At 40.5% G+C, this 21,784-nt stretch overlaps 1 protein-coding gene across 1 annotated transcript in view; it reads right to left on the bottom strand.

Annotated features, from left to right (window-relative positions):
- Positions 1-21,784, bottom strand: part of herc1 (HECT and RLD domain containing E3 ubiquitin protein ligase family member 1) — a 333,814-nt gene that overhangs the window by 263,624 nt on the left and 48,406 nt on the right. Inside the window, exons 7-13 of the mRNA XM_048617017.1 lie at positions 18,168-18,311; positions 13,892-14,019; positions 13,041-13,185; positions 7,497-7,668; positions 7,268-7,402; positions 6,716-6,881; positions 1,702-1,827 (exon numbers count right to left, since the gene is read on the bottom strand). Coding sequence (XP_048472974.1) covers positions 1,702-1,827; positions 6,716-6,881; positions 7,268-7,402; positions 7,497-7,668; positions 13,041-13,185; positions 13,892-14,019; positions 18,168-18,311 — 1,016 coding nt within the window. The remainder of the gene's footprint in view (positions 1-1,701; positions 1,828-6,715; positions 6,882-7,267; positions 7,403-7,496; positions 7,669-13,040; positions 13,186-13,891; positions 14,020-18,167; positions 18,312-21,784) is intronic.

Raw genomic sequence — 21,784 nt, 5'->3', positions numbered from 1 at the left:
GTTTGTGTATTTTTTGTTATAGCCTGGGCAAATTAAAACTCACAGCAAATTACAGCTACATTAACTAAAGAAGTTCATATCTGAGTAAATATGGTTATTTGTTTGCAGCTCTTTGGAAATAACTTGCATTTATATAGCTCCTTTAATTTGGTAAAATAAATTATCGTAAAAATGAATTTAAGATTCTTCTCAGCACAATAGCGTTATCAAACAAAACTTGACATCAATCCACATTTGGGTAAATGATCAAAAGTTTGTTCAAAGAGAAAGAATTTGATTTTTGGAATTTTAAATGAAGAAATCAAAACGTAAGGTGTTAAGGGAAGGAATTCTAGAGCTTAGGGCCTCAGCAACAAAAGGTATGATTGGCAACAGCTGGGTAATGGGAATTCTGGATCAAGTATTATTGGGGTGGAGTAGCTTACACAGGTGGAGGGGGAAAGATCATGGAGGCATTTGAGAAAACGGATAAGAGTTTTAACAGCAACATGTTGTTGAACTGGAGGCAAATGTAGGTCAATGAGCATGTGATGGTTGATGCACAGGACCTGGTGAGAGTAAATACATGGGCAACATGTTTTAGACAAGTTCAAGTTGAAAGAGGCAAATTTACACTCATTCAATAGTGGAAGTTGGATAAACACAGTCTGACAATTTAACGAGACCATGGAGAGGAAGCATCGACTGTCTCAACGTATGCATTAAGATGCTTTAACATTCGTAATCATATTCTTTAATTCCAGGAGACAAAGATTTGATCATGCTTAAATAAACTTCAAAATAATTGCACTTATAGATTTTATTTGAACTTTTTTCAATGTTTCAAGTATCTGACATGATCAGGTTAATACGGAGAGAAAATAAAGGGGTTCAACTGCTAATAAATGTATAAAAAGTCATTAAATTTATAAAAGTTTGTTATTATTCAATATTTAGCATCAAAAATACAATGTCAAAACAGTTATACAGGAATAATAACCTGAGTAACTGATAGCCAGGAAGGAAAATCCATTTTACTCTTCAAATAATATGAAATTTAAGTTGACATGCAAGTCATATTTAAATCCATTAACTGAAAATGACCTTTAGAATTGCTCTCCATTACATCTGGATATCACAACATAATTTAAATGAACAATCTTTAAGGCACTGGGATCTGGAAATATGAGCAGATGCATGCAACTTTTTTGCAGCAGGCAACAAAGCTGGAGAAGTGAAAGTTAATAGGTTCAGATAGAATAACCGAGGTGAGAGAATTAACAATACATGGAAAGATTCTGAGATGTGGGGGGGAATGGAGGACCTTGGAATGTACATCTATGGATTAATGGAATTAAAGTAATACTTTTGGGATGTTTATTATTTGCTGCGATATAACAGAAAAGAATAACACTACATAACGTACAGCAGACAATTCTCATCACATTGCAGGTACAGTGTTAGTGCACTGGAGAGGAAATTTATGAGAACGTTTACAGGAATATAAAACTTTGGGAATGAGGAAAGATTGAATTGCTTTGGGTTGTTTAAGACAAAGAACAAAGAACAAGAGAAATTTGCCTTTGACTTGTAAGAAAATCATGAGGGGCCTGGATGGATTTCTAGGAATGACTTACTTCGCCAGCAGAGACATTTATTATGCAAATCAAAATTTCAAATCAAAATATTAATAATCAATGCAAAATCCAACAAAATTTTTACTTGTCCTTTAGTTAAACTTTCCCATCTATCAGGGCCCTGCGGAAGCAGCGAATGCAGCAACTCCATTCTTTCTCGCAATGGTGGAAGTAACATTGTGGCACCAACAGACAATGTCTCTATAACAGCCTAAAATACCAAGAAAAAGCTCAAGTCTATTTTAAAGTGTCACAGAAACATACAAAGAAATAATTATGTTTTACAATCTCCCCAAAATCAACACAAGTTTTATTGCTAAGAGGAGGTAACTTTTTTCTCCAAAATTAATTTTGAAATGATACTACGAAAGAAACATCAATGTGAGCTGATTCAGTTGTTCCTTCAGCATGGAAAAAAAAAGCAGTGCACTATTCATCATTCATAGTAAACACAACTTGAGTATGACTTTTTTTCCCTCATTAGAAGTGGGGAGGAAGGGCAAGTAATTGGATAGATTAGCCTAGAGAGATACTGACCCCTTGCCATCACCTCTCTAAGTTCTGGGCAAAAACTTCCAGGGGCGATTTGCTTGAACAGTCACTAATTAAGACACTTGACTATTCAATTACAAATCATAGAATAGATCAACAATCATAGAATCCCTACAGTGTAGAAACAGGCCCTTCGGCCCAACATGTCCCCACCGACCTTCAGAGCATCCAAGATGCATCTCCCTATAACACCCCAGATCTAAATATCCCTGAACACTACGGACAATTCAGCATAGCCAATCCACCTCACCTGCACATCTTTGGACTGTGGGAGGAAACCGGAGCACTTGGAGGAAACCCATGCAGACACGGGGAGAATGTGCAAAATCCACACAGACAGTTGCCTTGGGGTGGATTCAAACCCGGGTCCCTGCTGCTGTGAGGCAGCAGAGCTAACCACTGAGCCACCGTGCCGCGTCATTAATAGATATTAATAGATCAATTAATAGATACTAACAGGTCTTGAACCCCTATTAACTCGATTACTTCCCTTCCAGGCAAGTGAGAAAAATGTTTGTTTTCCCAACAACGGGGAAACCATTCTACCACTTAAATAAAACAAGAACTGCAGATGCTCAAAGAACGCCTGTCGAAGAACAAAATTCATCTGTGGAAGTTTCAAGCTCTTGCATTAGTTCTTTTCATATGAAAGATGTTTGCCTCATGCATATTCCACAGAATGAATCCTCTGCAATTCTATTCTTGCTGCATGCTGTTCACTATATCATCCATGATGTTTTCCATTTAAAGTGATGGTGGATCTGCATTTAATTCAACTATACCAGGAAGTTTTAGAACAGCATCAAGCACCTAATGAGATGACTGTCTAAATGAAGTCACAAATCGCACAACACCAGGTTATAGTCCAACAGGTTTATTTGAAAACACAAGCTTTCAAAGCCTCACTCCTTCTACAGATGTTAGAGGGAGTGAGGCTCCGAAAGCTTGCGTTTTCAAATAAACCTGTTGGACTATAACCTGTTGTGTGATTTCCGACCTTGTCCACCCCAGTCCAACAACCACACCTCCACATCATGTCTATATGAATTGTTTATTTACTTGCAACATGATCAACAGATGCAAATATCTTGCGCTCATGGTAACAGACAATTTGAATTGATGAAGAACTTACCACACAAACATTGGAAGCAGTTACCATCTCTGGCACACTCAAAACATGTTTGAAAAAGCAATAAGCTCATCTTCAAGACAAGAATGCTTCTGAGTAGGATTCTGAGGCCTCCATTCTCAGTGGTGAACAATGGGGCAGCACAGTGGTTAGCAGTACTGCCTCACAATCCCAGGAACCTGAGTTTGATTCCAATCTCAGGCGACTGTCTGCACATTGTCCCAGTGTCTGCGCGGGTTTCCTCAATGTGCTCCATTTTTCACCCACAGTCCAAAGATGTGCAGATTAAGTGGATTGGCCATGGAAAATGCAGGGTTACATAGATAAGGTAGAGGGTTGGTCTGGGTGGGATGCTGTTTGGAGAGTCAGTGTGGACTCAATAGATGAATGGCTTGCTTCCACACTGTTGGGATTCTATGATTCTAAGAATGGACAGCTTACAGCCATAAAAAGAAAGGAAGCTCAAGTTTTGATACTCAATTTTAATGACATATTTTTGGCATCTCATGGAGGGACAAAAATCTTCAATGTGACAGTCTTCTCACGGGCAGATCTCCCAAGTATACAAGCAGTCAACAGTGGCAACTTTGCTGGCTCAGTCACATTTGCACGATGAAAGATGAATGCATTCCAAAGCAGTGAGTCTCAAGTCACAGGTATGGAAACTATTAGAGAAAATTCTGGAGGAGAAAATTAATACCCATTCGGAAAGGTATGGGTTTATTAGGGATAGTCAGCATGGCTTTGCCAGAAGCAGGGCATGCATGCCTAACAAATTTGTTAGAATTTTTTGAAAAGGTGATTGTGTGTATGGGAAGTTCAGTTGATGTAGTTTACCTGGATTTTAGCAAAGCTTTTGGCAAGGTTCTACATGGGAGACTGATTGAGAAGTTAAAGCACATAGAATTGAGGGAAATTTGGCGAGATGGTTCAGAAACTGGCTTAGTAATAGGTTACAAAGCGTAGTGGTAGGAGGCTGGTGTCCAGAGGTACACCACAACGATCAGTCCAGGGACCTTAATTGTTTGTTATAGGCAGAAATGATATAGATGAAATGTGACGGGAATGTTAAGCAAATTTGTAGATGACGCCATGATTGGTAGAGTGGTTAATAGTGAAGATGATGGTTGTAGGTTACAGGAAGATATAGATGGTCGAGGTTGGTTGGCTTGCTGAGCTGGTTTGTTGTTCCGCAGACGTTTCATTACTCTGCTGGGTAACATCATCAGTGCAGCCTCTGAAGAAGTGTCGGTGTGTTTTCCCACCTGGTTTTTAAACTCTGGAGTCCGTTGAGCTGGATTGCCTCACTTTCGGTTTTCCTTCGTAGTGGAGTGTATATGGGGTCGAGTTCTCTGTTTATTGATGGCTTTCTTCATGGAGTAGCAGGCTTCTAGGTATTCCCATGCCTGTCTCTGCTTAGCTTGTCCCAGGATTTTGGTGTTATCCCAGTCAAATTGGTGGTTCTCCTTATCCATGTGGATTGAGATGAGCACGTATTGGTCGTATCTTTTTGTAGCCAGTTGGTGTTCGTGTACCGTTGTTGTTAGTTTCCTTCCTGTTTGTCCGATGTAGTGTTTCTCAGTCTCTGCAGAGCATCTTGTAGATGACATTGGTCCTGTCCATGGCGGGAAGTGGGTCTTTAGTTCGGGTGAGCAGTTGTCATAGGGTTGGATGTGGGCTTGTGTGCCACTCTGATGCCCAGCGGTCATAGGAGTCTCGTGGTTAGTTCCGAAGTGTTCCTGATGTAGGGTAGCGTGATGAGTGTGTTGGGGCTTTTAGTATCTTCCTGATGTTGTTCGTGTAGGCATCTTCTGACCCAGTTTTTTGGATATCCATCATCCTTGAAAACCTGGAAGAGGTATTCTTCTTCCTCTTTGCGTAGTTGTGTTGCTGCAGTGTGTTGTCGCCTGTTTAAATAGTGTTCACACGCAGCTTCGTTTGTGTGTGGGGGGGATGGTTACTGTTGAAGTTCAGTACTTGGTCCGTGTGTGTGGCTTTTCTGTGTACTTTCGTTTGGAGTTCTCCATTTCCCCAAACACACCGACGCTTCATCAGAGGCTGCACTGATGTTGTTACCCAGCAGGGTAATGAAACGTCTGCGGAACAAACAAACCAACTCGGCAAGCCAACCAACCTCAACACCCACAACCGAGTTACAAATCTACTCCAAAACCTTAAAGATGGCTTGGTCAGATGGGCAGATCAGTGGCATATGGTATTTAATCCTCCTGTATGCGAGGTGATTCAATTTGGAATAAGAAACAAGATGAGGGAGTATTTAATGAATGGCAAGACACTGGGTAGCTTAGAGGTACAGAGGGAACTTGGGGTAATTATTCACAGATCCCAGAGGTTGACAGAGCACGCTAACAGGAAAGTGATGGCACATGCTCATCAGTCATGGCATAGAGTATAAGTGTAAGGAGGTAGTGCTGGAGGTATACAGAGAGTTGGTCAGGGCACAGCTGGGAGTATTGGCAGTTCTGGTCACTTCACTGCAGGAAGAAGGTGATAACACTACAAGGAGATACAAAGGAGTTTCACCAGTAAGTTCCCTGGGATGGACCAATTGAGCCTTAAGGAGAGACTAGATAGGCTTGGATTATTTTCTTTACAGCAGAGAAGGCTGATTGAAGTGTACAAAATTATGAGGGGTATTGACAGGACGAGTAAAGGACAGCTGTTCCTCTTAGTTAAGGGGTCATTCACGAAGGGGCATAGTTTTAGGCTAAGGGGCAGGACATTGAGAAGGGGTTTGAAGAAAGAAACGTTTTCACTCAGAGGGTAGCGGGAATCTGGAATGCAGGAACCTGGGAATGTTGTGAAGGCTGGAAACCTTAGAACCTTCAAAAAATATCGGATGAGCATTTGAAATATTGGGATATGGGACAAATGCAAGAAATTGGGATTAGCGCATGTTTAGCTGTAGTTATGTTGGTGCAGACTTAATGGGCCAAAGGGCCTTTTCTGTGCCGTACTAATCTATGAATATAATCTAACTGGAACCAGAAGACAGGCTGCCTCAAAGCTCCACATGAAGATTTCTTGCAAACACAACATGAAGACCAGAGACAAGAAACATGGGAAGTATTAGCCAGCAGCAAGGGGAAATGGTGATATTACATTTGTGCCATTGTGCACGGTATCAGTGATGACAGCAGCTTGACAACAGGTATCAACCTTGAAAACAATGACCTACAACACTTAACAACCATCTAATAATGCAGTACATCTGGCTGAACTTGCCTTACATAGACTGGTACACATTCGTCAATGAATTTGCCACATATCCATCATCTCTCAGAGGGAAGGGGCCCATACTGAGATTAAGCCTCTGCACCAAAACCAAATATCTCAACAGTGCTATAATTAAGATCAACAGCAATTCAAGTACAGAAAAACTTATGAAATAACTCACCTCTTGGATTTCATCTGGTACAGATGAGTCCATTAATCTGAATAATAGATTTCGCAGTGGCCTGGCCTGTTTCCCAAGGATACTGGTGGCCACACCGCCAGCTACAGCCAGTGCCAGATGATTAGACAGCAGCTTGAGACAAAGCTTAAGAAAATTGTGATGCTCCCTATTTTTAAAAATAGTTAAAATAAGTTTGACTTAAACCTGGAATTCCAGAAAAGATATTCGGTGAATGTAAAAATTTATAATATCAATGCAGCTTGAAAATATCAAATGGTATCCAAACAATCACTACTTAATTGTGAAACGTAGACCTACGCGTTTAAACAATCTTTCAGACTCAACAGTTTAAATACTTTGATATTAACACCAAAAACAAATCCAAATATTGTTGTACTTCCCAAATTCAAGATTACCAAGATATTAGTCAGTTATTTAATGGTTTGGTTTGAAAGTGTATTGGTTAACACATTTGCTTTAAAGTGAAGGCACTAAATCTGAACACATTAACTAGTCAATAAACTCACCAAACCACGTAACAGCCAATCGTACCTGGATGAAGGGAAAGGGAGTGGTGGAACTTCGTTGTTGATTCCATCACAGTACCATTCAAGAAATGATCGAAGGTGAGAAAAAGTGCTTTCTTCTAAATCAACACAGTAAGGTCTGTGCCAAGCCACAACTTGTCTGTCATAACAAAACAGAGGGAGTGCTGAACATTGTGTCCAAATAGCAATTTGTCCAAAATACTGTTAAGGAAATTGTTGTTACATTTTCTAACCTGTCTCTGGGTAATGCTGTCCAAGCCAAGCTGTGGGAAGTTCCAGCAGAAATCTGCTGACATGCTACTCCATCCAAAGCAATCACTTTTTTAGGTTTCGTGATTGGACCAGTTGAATTTCCTTGACCACACTGTCCCATAGAATTATTGCCCCAAGCATACACCTCATTATCTAACATTAAAATAAGAAATCACAGATAATACATTGCATCTAAATCAAAAGTTTTCATTTTCAAACAGCATCATTCAGCAAATTAGAAAGATGTCAATCTAAGAATTCAAAGCAAAAAAAAAAGCAAGGTGTATTTTTTTGAAAAATAAGTTCATGCAATCTAGATGTCACTGGCTAAGCTGATATTTATTGTCATCCCAAATTGCCAGAGGGCAATTAAGAGTCAACCAAATTGCTATGGGTCTGGAGTCAGATGTAGGCCAGGCCAGGTGAATGACTTTACTGAACCAGATAGGCTTTTACAATAATAAAAAGTGGTTGCATGGTCACGATTAGACTAGAGTTTCTAATTCCAGACAATTTTAATTGATTTTACATTTCTCCATTTGCTATCACGGTTTCAAATGCATGTCCTCAGGCCATTAGACTCAAGGTCCAGATTACAGGTCCAGTGACAATATCACTAGGCTTCTGTCGAGCATATTTCCTAATTGAAGGATACCAAAGGCTTTGCAAAGCAGAAAATGACAAGTGAAAGAAAGGGTAAACACAGGTTTATATAGCAAAAGGATATGGCAGCATTGCAGGTCACCTAGTTAGGTAACAAAACCCAGAGTGGGACAGGCAGGGACAGGTTGTACAAGCATTAAAAAAAAGCAACAGAGTCAAGAGGGAGAAAAACAGCAAAAATGCAAAATGAATGGGTCTTTGTTTAAATCTGCGTACTAATCAGAACACAAGTGAATTGTTGCCCCAAATAGAGATTAATGGAGGAGGTAAGATCTTATAGCTATTACGGAGACATGGTTACAGGAGATGCAAAATCAGGAATGAAACATTCAGGGGTATGCGACTTTACAAAAGGACAAACATGATGGAAAGGGCTGAAAATAAAAAATGCTACAGATCACAGGAGGTCAGGTAACATCCATGGAGAGTGTCGAGACTCTAAACATTAGCTTGCTTTCTCTGCCTGACCCACTGTCATCTCCAGCATTTTTTGATTTCAGTTCAGATTCCACCGTCCGCAGTAATATGCTCCTATATGATATAAACGGCAGTGGGGTAGCTTTGTTAGTTAGAGATGGATAATTACGAAAACAAGAAATGATCTTGGAACAAGAGATAAACAGTGTGGAGTTGGAGGAGCACAGCAGGTCAGGCAGCATCAGAGGGACATTTCTGAAGAAGGGTCCCAACCGAAAACATCAGCTTTCCTGCTTCTCTGATGCGGCCTGACCGGCTGTGTCCCTCCAGCTCCACACTGTTATTTCTGACTCCAGCATTGGCAGTTCTTATTATCTCTGAATTATCTTGGAACAGATGATTTTGAACGCATACTGGCAGAAAGAAATAACAATGGGAATAAAACACTGGTGGGAGTAATCTAAAGTACCCCAAATGGTAACTTGTAGGGCACAGAATACAATAGGAGTTAATGAGAGGATATAAAAAAAGACAGCACATTGAATTGGAAGTAACTTTAATTTTCTTGTAGATTGGCACATATCAAATTGGTGGAGGTAGCCATGAGGAAGAATTCAGAGTATATTTGGAAAAGTTTCTTCAAACAATATGCTGTGAATCCATTAATAGGGATTCTACCAAGGATCACAGAGAAAAACATTACCCTAGGGAACAGTAACCATAACATGGTAGAAGTTAGTTTGAAATTGAGTAACTTGGGACAGGAACAACGGTATTAGACTTAAATGAGGGTAATTACATCAAGAGGAGAGCAAAGTTGGCTGGAGGGTCTAGGAGTTGAGAGCAATGGCAGACGTTCAAGTAAAAATTCAAGATTTCTAGCAAAGACATATCCCATTGAGGAAGAAGGATTCTATCAAGGAATTAACCAACGCTGGTTAAGCAAGTTAAAAATAATGAATTTTTTTTCTATTTTGATTTGATGCTATACAGCCAGATTACTGGTAACCCAAAAGATTAGAACAAAAAATTAAAAGACAACAAAAGATGACCAGAAAATAATGAAGAGGCGGAAAACTACAAAGGGTAAACTAGCCAGTAGTACAGAAACCAACAGCAAGAATTTCTTTAAATATATAAAAGAAACAGGTCAAAATAAATATTAGCCCTGAGAGAAGGACTCTTAGAGTCAGAGCCATACAGCACAGTAAAGGCCCTTCAGCCCATCAAGGCTGTGCCGACAATAACTACCACTAAAGCACGCTACTCCCAATTTCCTGCACTTGCCCCATATTCCGAATGTTATGGTATTTCAAATGCAAATCCAAACATTTTTTAAATGTTGGAAGGTTTTCGGCCTCCACTACACTCCCATTCCAGGTTCCCACCACTTTCTACGTGAAAACAGGTCTTCTCAAATCACCTCTGAATCTCCTGCCCCTTACTATGCCACTGTGTGATTGAACCCTCAACCAAGGAGAGCAGCTGATCCCTACTCACTCTGTCCATACCCCTCAACCTTATACACCTCAATCATGTCCCCCTCAGCATTCTCTCCTTAAAGAAAAGATGATGTTGAGGTGCGGTGTTGGACTGAGGTGGACAAGGTCAGAAATCACATGACGCCAGGTTATAGTGCAACAGGTTTATTTGAAAACACAAGCTTTCAGAGCATCACTCCTTCAAGTGTTAGTGAGAGAGCTAGTATCAGGCACAGAATTTATCAGTAAAAGATCAAAGGGTCACACCACTGATGAGGATGTATTAAACAAACCCAAGATACTGTTAAATCTTTAATTAATTAGAAGGTTTTAATTTATTTATATGTATACATAAATCCCCGAATTCCTTTCAAGTCACTGTCCTGAGAGAACTAAAGGTTTTATCCACGTAAAGAGGAGGTAACATTTTAGGTCAGACAATGCATGTTACGTGTGAGGCCTTGTTTAGAATCTATAAGTTTTTGTTTGGAGTCAGACTGGTTCTCCTTCTGAAGTAGCAATTTATACAATGCCATTTTGCTCCCCATTCTGCCACAGGTTCGAACAACACTTCTTTCCTGCATTGAACCTATGACCAACGCAATGCAGTAGATACACTGATGACATTTTCTTCTTTTGTACTCATGGCGAGGTATCACTGAAACAATGACATAGTGATATCAACAAATTTCATTCAACCAGACTTACCATGGACTACTCTTTAGAATCAGTCTCACACGCATCTCCATCACAGACAGACACCTCAGCATCTCACTGTACTGCAAGCCTACGGATAGCCTCACAATGCTGCACTTCTCTAGCTTCCACCCTAAACATAATACAACAGCCATCCCCTATCAACAAGCCCTACACATACACAGGATCTGTTTGGATGAGGAGGAATGAGCCAGACATTTGAAGGTGTTGAAGGATGCCCTCACAGGTTTGATGATCTCAATTCATTAATCACCAGTTCTGACATGCCACAGCGAAAAACCGTAATGGCCTCCTCAGAAGGTAGACACAGGATACGTCTGATAGGGTACCCTTCATAGTCCAGTACTTCTCCCAAGTGGAGAAACTGTGCCAAGTTCTTCACAGCCTTCAACACATTATCGATGACGATGAGCACCTCACCAAGATCTTCCCCTCACCTCCAATACAGTCAGAGTAATACAGCATGGGAACAGGCCTTTTGGCCCAAACTAGTCCATGCAAACTATGGTGCCCACTCAGCTAGTTCCAATTGCATGCATTTCATCCACATCCCACTAAACCCTTCTCATTCATGTACCTATTAAAATGTCTTTAAATGTTGCTATTGTACCTGCCTCAACCACTTTCTCTGGCAGTCCATTCCATATGACGCACCATTCTCTGTGTGAAGAAGTTGCCCCTCAGGTCCTTCTTAAATCGTTCCTTTCTCCCCTTAAACCCTATGTCCTCTCATTTTCAATTCCTCATCCCTGGGCAAAAGACTATATGCATTCATCCTATCTACACCCCATTTTATCAATAACCCTCTTCACTAACAACAATAGCGCCTAATCTTGTATCATCCACAAACGTACTAACCATGCCTTGTACATTTACAACCATTTATGTAAATAACAAATAACAAAAGGTCTCAGCAGTGACTCCTGTGGCACACTGCAAGTCACAGGCCTCCAGTCAGAGAAACAACCTTCAACCATTACCCACTGCTTCCTACCATCGAGACAATTTTGAATCCAATTAGCTATCCCTCCCTGGGTCCCATGCGACCCAACTTTCATTACTAACCTTCTCACCTTCAAACAACCACCAAACTTTGAACAGACCATTGTTCGCAGAAAACTACCCAGCCTTCAGGACAACACTGACCACAATACTATACAATCCTGTCCTTGTAAGCTCTGCAAGACATGTCAGATCTTCAACATGGACACTACCATCAGGCGTGGGGAATCCACCAACCACGTGCAAAGGAGTTAGTTATAAGACAGCGCCAACGTTGTCTATCTCATATGCTGCAGGCAAGGATGGCCCGAGGCATGGTATATTGGCGAAACCGCACAGATGCTACGACATGGATGAATGGACACCAACAAACAATTGCCAGACAGGGGCGGTCCCTAGTGAGGGAACACTTCAGCGGTCAAGGACATTTGGTCTTGGATCTTCAGGATACACAACAACAGTCGCCAAGCAAAGGCTGTTAACCAAATTCGATACACATAAGGACCGTCTTAACCAGAATCTTAGGATCGTGTCGCACTCCAGATGACACCACCACACTACACATTATCGCGCGCACACACAACTCCCACCACACAGATCCTCTCTCATACACAAACTGACTCTCCCCCTCTTCTGCCTCCACCGCCCGCTCTCCCTCCTCTGCCTCCACCGCCCATGCATGTGCCCGCTCTCCCTCCCGCGCACACTCTCCCTCCCAACCCCACCTCCATATCCTTCCTGTTAGCATGGTTACTGGAACTCCACTACACAAAATTCCAAATGTGGCCTTACTGAAGTTTTATACAGCAAAGCCACAGTAAATAATCCACAGAAAATCAAAGTTACAAGTGCAAAACGTAATGTTTTAAACATTGAACTTTGTGTTGGTAGAATTAATGCATCCCTGCTCCTCATTGCAGAATAGCCTTATTTACAGTTGGCACAGGTATTAAAGCTATGAATAAACTGAAAATTAAACATTCACTAATAAAGTCATGTACTATTCAGAGTACAGATATAATTTACAGCTTTCTAATCAGAAAGATTCCAATAACCAAACAAGGTTTTTATACTTGGCTACAAAATGATTGGTTAGAATCAAGTAGTTCCAATTATCAAGCCTTGTAATGTTTTGTAGTGTGCCACTACCAGGATAGATCATTACATTCATCTCACAAGCTGTCTAATACACTAGAATACGCAGTCATTTCTGCAATGCACACATTGTCTTAGAATGCTTCTTACCATGTGAAAGAGCCAAACAGTGGCTGTCACCTATGGAGAGGTCAACTACTCTAGTAGTAGCCAGTTCTTCAATAAGTTTGGGTCTCAAAGCTGTAGCTTCTGATGATCCACAGCCAAGACAGGCACCACAGCCCCAAGCGTATACCTACAGTTAAAATACAGCAAATATCAAAAGATGACCAAATTAATTCAAAATAAATTTGTGGTATCAAATTCATGCTATGTGTTTTTTTTTCAAAATTATAGGATGCAAAGGACTTTTAAATTCCTGATATTCTATTATATGGCAATACTGTAGTTAATGAGGACCAACAATAAATTCTGTTATATTTCTCAAGCATCTTTTCTATCATAAAATATTCCAAAGCACTTCACAGGAACATGATAAAACAAAATAAAAATCAAGGAGAAACTTAGGCACAATGGTAATATCACTGGACACGTAATCCAGAAACCCAGACTAATGCCTTTGGGACAGTCTGGCAGCTCTCATTAGTTAGGACTTCCATCTTCTGACTCCTTGACCCCAGGCCAGGCCTATCTGTGTCCTGGTAAGTGCCTGATTGTAGCAGACATGCCGAAAAAAAGAGACAAAGAAAAGGCCATCAGAGACTCTTGTCAGCTCTTCAGCCAGCAGATGAGACCCTCATTGCCTACGTTATCATAATTGAGCAAGTAAAGCTGGGTCATCAACACTGCTTAGTCAATGTTGTACACATCAATTAGACATTTTGAAAAAATTCCTAACATATGGGTCATTCCAGCTACATCAAGTATTCATCAATTACTTAATCTTACAACAAGCAAAAGAATACTCTATGCCATAAAAATGCTTTTGCAGTTTAACTGACCTGTCCTGTTGACGTCAAAGCAAGTGAAGATTGACTCCCAGCACATACTTTACGGATAAACATCCCTTGTAAGGCTTCAATAACTTTGGGTTTATAAACTCTGTTTGTGTCACCATGACCGAGTTTACCTAGCAGAATGAATAGAATATATTAGCTCCTATTATCCAAAACAAAACTGTCAAATTAACTTAGAGTACTGAGCATTATAGCTAGTTACATGAGAATCCATGAGATGATATGGCAACAAAAACTACCCAAACCACGAAATCAAACAATGTCACACTGGTTTGAATTTATGGAATCAGTGAACAAGTAGTAGAATAATCAACAAGCTGGCTACACCACAGAAAAGAGGGTAGGAATTACAACTTAGCTATTCAGATTCATAATTATTGGAATTATTGGACAACCGCTCTTCACCATTTATATACAAGATTTGGACTTGGGGTCAGGGAGGAGCAAAATTCTAAAATTTGTAGATAACAAAATAAAATTGGGAGGACTACTGTAAATATGCAGAACTGCAATTATCTTCTTGTATTTTATCACAGCCTTGAAAAATAGACAAGTAATTGGAAAAATAAACTTCAAAAAGTGAGGTTAATACAATTTGGTAGCAAGAATAAGGTCCCCACTCCTTGGAAAGCAGCCTGGTGATACAGATATGCATTTCACTGAAAGAAGGAATACAAATGAATATGACAAAAAGAAAAAAAATTGAGGTTAATTTCTAGAGGGACAGGATTGAAAAGCACAAAATTTATGTTAAATTTGTATAGAAATTTTGGTCTGGTTACCTGAAGCAAAATTATCATCTTCATATTATAAAAAGAATACATGTACTGGAGAAACAGCACAAAAATCTATTAAAAAAGATGACCGAACTGAGAAATTAAAGAAACTTAGTGAATACTGCCATTCAATTTGATCACCGCTGATCTTCTAGTGCAATTTTATTTTTGCTCACTATGTCCATAAATGCACTGATGCATGTCGTGCCTGGAAATCTACTGATTTCTGGCTTGAATGTACTCAATGATTCAGCCCTCACAATGCCCCGGGACAAAAAGTTTTGAAGATTCACCACCCTCTGAGTGAAGAAATTCCTTATCAACTCAGTCCTAAACAGTCTAACTTTTTTTCTGTCTCCCAGTTCGATGCCTCAGAGGCAGGGCAAACATTCTTTCTGAATCTATCCTATCATGTCCTGCACTGTTTAATGAGATCCCTCATTCTTCAAACCTCTTGAGAACATAGGACCAGTCTCCTCAATATTTCCTCACAAGATAATCCTCCTACTCCGGAATCAGTCTGGATAAGCCTTTGGTGCAAAGCCTCTGTGGCAGGCATTCTTCTTTAGTTCAGGAAACCAAAACTGCAGACAATATTCCAAGTTTTATGCAAGGCTCTAATCAGCTTTTCTAATTGCCTGCTGCATCTGCTAGTAAGCTTTTTGTAAATTATAAACAAGGCCAAAGTCCCTTTGGACATCAAAATTTCCCCAATCACTTATCATTTAAGAAATACTCTGCTTTACCTTCTAAACCTTTCCTTTTGGGGCAGCACGATGGCTCAATGGTTAGCACTGCTGCTGCACAGCGCCAGGGACCCGGGTTCAATTCCACCCTCGGGCGTCTGTCTGTGTGGAGTTTGCACATTCTCCCCATGTCTGCATGGGTTTCCTCCGGGTGCTCCGGTTTCCCCCACAGTCCAAAGATGTGCAAGCTAGGTGGATTGGCCATGCTAAACTGCCCGTAGTGTTCAGGGATGTGAAGCTTAGGTGGGATGCTCCAAGGGTCAGCGTGGACTTGTTGGGCCAAAGGGCCTGTTTCCACACTGTAGGGATTCTATGAATCTATGAAATTGTTACAACTCCATGTTTTTCCCACATTGTGCTGCATCTGCTGTATCCTTGCTCACTCAGCTTTTTTTGCATCTTATTTTCATTTACATTCACATCTAATTCCATGCTACGAAAAGTTCTGGAAATATTATGTTTGGCCCCTACATCCAAGTAGGAATGTAGGTTGCAAATACCTAGAGCTCAAACACTGATTCTTACGTAAACCCGACAGTCACAGCCTACCAATCAGACAACAGTCCGTTTATTCCTGACTCTCCATTTCTGTCCATTAACCAAATCTCAATCAATGCCAGAATTACACTTAATCCCTTAGGGTGTAATCTAAACCTATTGTGTTGTAATGGGACATTATTGAAAGCATTCTGAAAATCATTATATATTTTAACTATTGGCTTCCTGTTATCTACTCTATTAGTTATATCCTCATAAAACTCCTGACAGGCTTGTTAAACATGATTTCACTTACATAATTCTACAATAACACTGCTTATTCTTATTATTTTCCAATTATCCCGTTGTCATATCCTTTAAAATAGATACTAATTTTTTCCCAATTAATGAGATCAGGTTAACAGATCTGTAGTTTACCCCACTTCATTCTCCTTCCTTTCTTAAAAAGTAGTGTTGCAGTTGCCAATAGTGGCGTTACTATCTTGAAGGACTGAACTGGAAAACAATGTTTGGGGAAACTCGGCTGGTCTGGCAGCATCTATTAAGAAATAGAGAATTAATGGTTTGAGTCTGGCATGACTTCTTCAGAACTGAATTCCTCTAGAACAAGAGAACACTGAGGATTGTTCTGATAAGAGTTTTCAAGATTATAGAAGTGTAGAATAGTGTGGAAGAAGTACTTTTCCATATGGATAAGAGCATAACTGGGGTCATAAAATAGTCATGAATAAAGAATCAGAAAGTTAGGTGGATAGTCTTTAACCAAAGAGTAGCTAGAATGTCTAAACCCTATCACAATGGAGTCAAATGCCATGAGGGCATTCAAGGGGAAAACACAACTTTCTATTCTTTCATCTTGGATATGTTGACAAGATTAGATGAGGTGATTTGCCAAGACTATAAATACCTTTTGGTCTGATTGGCTCGCTTCTGTGCTGTACGCATGTGCATACAAAGTTTAATTTTGGATTTGTTGGATTTAAAATGGCTGTTATTGACTGCATAAAGGACAAGTTGGCCGATTCTAGAAATTTACAGCATTCACCAGGATAAAAGGTAACTCATCAGTCCTCTGGAATGTGACATCTTGAATATCATTTTGAAGAACTTTGCAGTAATACCCAAAGGAATAATCAACAATGTTTCAAGGTCCTCCATTTCTGAAAAGAAACTTTCTAAATGTATTAAGGTTGAAGTGTTGTGAACAGTCACACAGTTATTTTCTACATCACAAAGGTTTTGACAGGTGACTTCAAAACCATTTTGCTAGGTTGAATTGTACCACTCAGGAATTTGGTCACATGACTGAAACTTCTGGTTTTAAACCGAACTCTGTTCTCAGACTGCTTTTTAACATCAGGGCAGACAAGCAGCTCCAGGCTTAGCTGAAGCGTGCCTTGCGTTTTAGTGCGGCTCATCTCCAACAATAATCCTCTATTGTCCCTGAAATTTCAGTCTACACTGTTATGGACCAGACCAGACCCCTTCAAAATATTCTAAGAAGGTAGCCTAGGCCCTAATTTTGTCTTATTTTGAAGGCAAATGCAATGTTGTCTTCCAGATGCAATTTGACTGGTCAAACTTCTCAACGTTAAGCAAAACATAATATATTTGAACACAACAGTTAAATACTACAAAAGAAAGAAGAACTTAGAATAACTTAGTTCTACTGGAAAACTTAACCGAATAATAGAAACAGTAACTATCACTAATTAACTGTTCCAATCTCATAGCATCCCATAAACATCCTTTGACAAAAAGGCAAATTCAGAAAAACAGATTTGTCTCACAGGTAACCCAGCAGCAGAGAAGAACACCAGCTGAAACCAAGAGTGGGAAAGAGATAGCTTCTACTACTTCAAAACTCCAGCCCTGCTGAGACTCCAACAGCAACTGATTGAAGGTAAACCTAAAAAAACACCAGAAGTCCTTGTCTGTGAGAGCTGGCCACACCTATCCAGGTTGATTCTATTATTCCAACCTTAAAAAACCCAAGGCCTCCCTAGCTGTTTTTGGGTCTTCACTAGCCAGCGCTAGCTTGAATAATCTTTCTTTTTATTTTAACTCCAAAAATACTTTGTGGGTCATTCAAAAATTTGACTTCGCAAAGAGGGATTGGGGAAACACAACACAACCTATTTCAAAAGGGGAAGGAAATAAAATTTTTAGAAAGAACTACGAAAATTAAAAATCACCTGTCAAAAACAGAAGAGCATCGCCACGGCATAAGGCATTACTTACCATTGTCACCTCCTCCAAAGGACCATGCTGTTCTTCCATCTTTTGATAATGCAATAGTATGCGAGCTTCCACAAGAAACTTCTCCTACATTGCTAATATCCTTTACCAAAGTTGGGATGTTCCGGCTATTGCTATCACCATGACCTATCAAACAGACAAAATGGAACAGTTAATATTGCTCCATGTTATTTTGATCCAAATGAAACTTAAGTAAAATATATGTCCAAGTTTCAGTACAAAACAAAAACTAATTCATTTTCCAAATGAGTCTCTGCTCGCATTTGCACAACTGCAAGATGTAAAATCACTTGAGAGAGTGTTGCTCTAACGGGCCTTTAATGACAAGTTGTGTGTCTTTTTACAGGATGCTCTACAATGAATAGACGGCATAAGTTTACGATGAGAGGAGAAAAATTTAAAAGGATCAAAAACAGAAGTTTCTGGAGAAGCTCAGCAGGCCTAACTGCATCTGTGAAGAAAAATCAGAGCTAACGCTTTGGGTCCGGTGACCCTTCCTCAGAACCTGAGTTCTGGGAAGAGTCACCGGACCAGAGCCAAACTCGGGTTCTGAAGGGGGGTCACTGGACCCAAAACGTTAACTCTGATTTTTCTTCACAGATGCTGCCAGACCTGCTGAGCTTTTCCAGAAACTTTTGTTTTTCTCGATTTAAAGCATCTGCAGTTCTTTTGTTTTTTTTTTTAAGATTTAAAAGGGACCTGAGGTGCAGGGGTTCATAGAGTCCTACAGAATGGAGAGGCCTTTCAGCCCAACTGGGTCCATGCCGACCAAAATGTGCATCAATGTTAATCCCATTTCCTTGTACTTGGCCCATATCTTTCTAAACCCTTCCTATCCATGTATTTGTCCAAAAGCCTTTTAAGTATTGTTAACGTATCTGCCTCAACTACTTCTGCTGGGAGCTCAACCCATATGCATACCACTCTGTTAAAAAGTTGCCCCTCAGGTTCCCATGTAATCTTTCCCCTCTTATCGCAATCTGATGCCCTCTAGTCCTCGATTCCCCAACCCTAGGAAAAAGACTGAGTGCATTCACTCTATCCATGCCTCTCATGGTCTTATACCCTTTGAAAGATCCCCCCTCAGTCTCCCATGCTCTAAAAGAAAAAAGTCCCAGCTTGTCCAACCTCTACCTATAACTCAGTCCCTTGAGTCCTGACAACATTCTTGTAAATTTCTGCTGCACTCTTTTCAGTTTAATAACATTCTTCCCATAACAAGCTGACCAAAACTGAACACAATACTCCACCACCAGCCTCACCAATGTCCTCTAGAACTGCAACATAACTTGCCAATTTCTGTACTCAATGCCCTGACTAATCAAGGCCAGTGTGCCTTCTTCACTGCCCTGTCTGCCTGTGACCCCACTTTCAGAGAATCGTGCACTTAAACTCCAAGGTCCCTCTGTTCCATTACACTCCTTAAGGCCCTACCATTCACCATGAAACGCCTACCTTGATCTGACTTTCCAAAATGCAACACCTCACACATTTTTGCTATTAAACTCCAATTGCCACTTCTCAGCCCACTTCCCCAGCTGATCAAGATCTGCTCCAATTTCTGATAATCTTCCTCACTGTCCATGATACCGCCTATTTTAGTGTCATCCGCAAACGACTAAACATGCCTTGTACATTCTCATCCAAATTATTGATATAGACAATAAACAGCAGTGGGCCCAGCACCCAGAGGTACACCTCTCATCAGAGGCCTGCAGCCTGACAAACATCCTTCCACTATTACTTTCTGCTTCCTACCATCAAGCCAATTGTGCATCCATCCCTGGGTTAAGGTACATAATTCTTTGAAAGATGCGTATCATATAGATAGGGTGGTTAAGAAGGTATTTAGCATGCTTGCCTTCATTGCCTGTAACTATTGGAGTTATAAAGATGATGTTAAGATTGTACAAGACATTGGTAAGGCTTCTTCTGGAATCTTGTGTCCAGTTCTGTTCGCCCTATATATAGGAAGTTTATTATTAAACTGAAGAGGGCTCAAAAAGGGATTTACCAGCAAGTTGCTGGGAATGGAGGGTTTGAATTATAAAGGAGAGGCTGCAAAGCCTGGGATTTTTTCACTGGAGCGTAAGAGATTGAGGGGTGACCTTACAGATGTTTATAAAATCATGATGGGTATACAGAAGGTGAATAGCAGGTGTCTTTTCCTTAGGACTTTAAGACTGGGGGCATACTTTTAAGATGAGAGGAGGAAGATTTAAATTCATATGGGCATTTCTTTTTTTGCGCAGGTATGGAATGAACTCCCAGAGGAAGTGGAGGATGTGGGTACAGTTACAACATTTAAAAGACATCGAGTAAGTACATGAACACGATATATTTGGAGGGATATGGGCCAAGTCAGGTGGGACTAGTTTAGTCTGGGATTAAGGTCAGCATGGACTGGTTGGACCAAAGGGTCTGTTTCCATGTTGTATGACTCTGACTCTAAGCAACAAAGTGCAACAGTAAACAAATGGCATTATCTAAATTAATTAAAAATGACCAAGGCAACCACAGATAGTATTAAAATGAAAATTGCTTCTCCTGGAGAAAAGAAATCATAGAATCCTTGGAGTGTGGAAACAGACCATTTGGCCCATTGAATCCACACCACCCCTCTGAAAAGCATCCTACCCCCCCCACATTTCCCATGGCTAATCCGCCAAGACTTCACACTCCTGGACACCTTGAGGCAATTTAGCATGGCAATCCATCTAACGTGCATGTTGTGGGAGGAATCGAGAGCACTCAGAGGAAACCCAAGCAGACATGAGGAGAACGTGCAAACTCCACACAGACGGTTGTCAGATGCTGGAATTGAAACTGGGTCCCTGGCGCTGTGAGGCAGCAGTGCTAACCACTGAACCACAGTGCCTCCTCGAATGTTCTTCATATTCGAGTTTTTAGGATTGGGTGGTCTGTAACATATACGTATACATAATTGTTTCCCTGTAGACAATCACTAACAGACTGATATCAGGAAACGGATTTTACTGTGTACACAAACAACAGTAATCTACAGAGCTAGGTCAAAGGGTCTCCAAGCAAAGAAATTGCAAAAGAAAAGGAATATGGAACAAAATTAATCGCATTGGGAAAATTATAGTAGAGTTGGGTGGAGAAGTGCATTTGTAATAGAGACACCCGAAAGTCATGAATTCAAATCAGCTGACATCATTAAACGTAACATACAAAAAAATTAAATTTCTGGACAAACTCAGCAAGTTTGACAGCGTCTGTGAGGAAAAAGCAGAGTTAACATTTCCACACCAGTGACACTTCTTCCCAGGCAAGTCCTGGTGAATCTCCTCTGCAATCTCTCCAGTGCCATCACAGCCTTCTGATTATGTGGTGACCGGAACCTACAGTATTCCATCTGTGGCCTGACCAATCTTTTATAGAGTTGCTGTGAGACATTGTTGCTCCTATATTCTATGCCTGGCTATTAAAGGCAAGCATCCCATATGCCTTTCTCATAAGAGACAACAAGGTGCAGGGCTGGATGAACACAGCAGGCCAAGCAGCATCATAGGAGCAGAGAGGCTGACGTTTCGGGCCTAGACCCTTCATCAGAAAAGGGGGAGGGGAAGGGGGTT

The sequence above is a fragment of the Rhincodon typus genome, chromosome 36 (assembly GCF_021869965.1).
Source record: "Rhincodon typus isolate 14 chromosome 36, sRhiTyp1.1, whole genome shotgun sequence".
Taxonomy (NCBI): domain Eukaryota; kingdom Metazoa; phylum Chordata; class Chondrichthyes; order Orectolobiformes; family Rhincodontidae; genus Rhincodon; species Rhincodon typus.
This window is presented reverse-complemented; position numbering and strand designations above follow the sequence as displayed.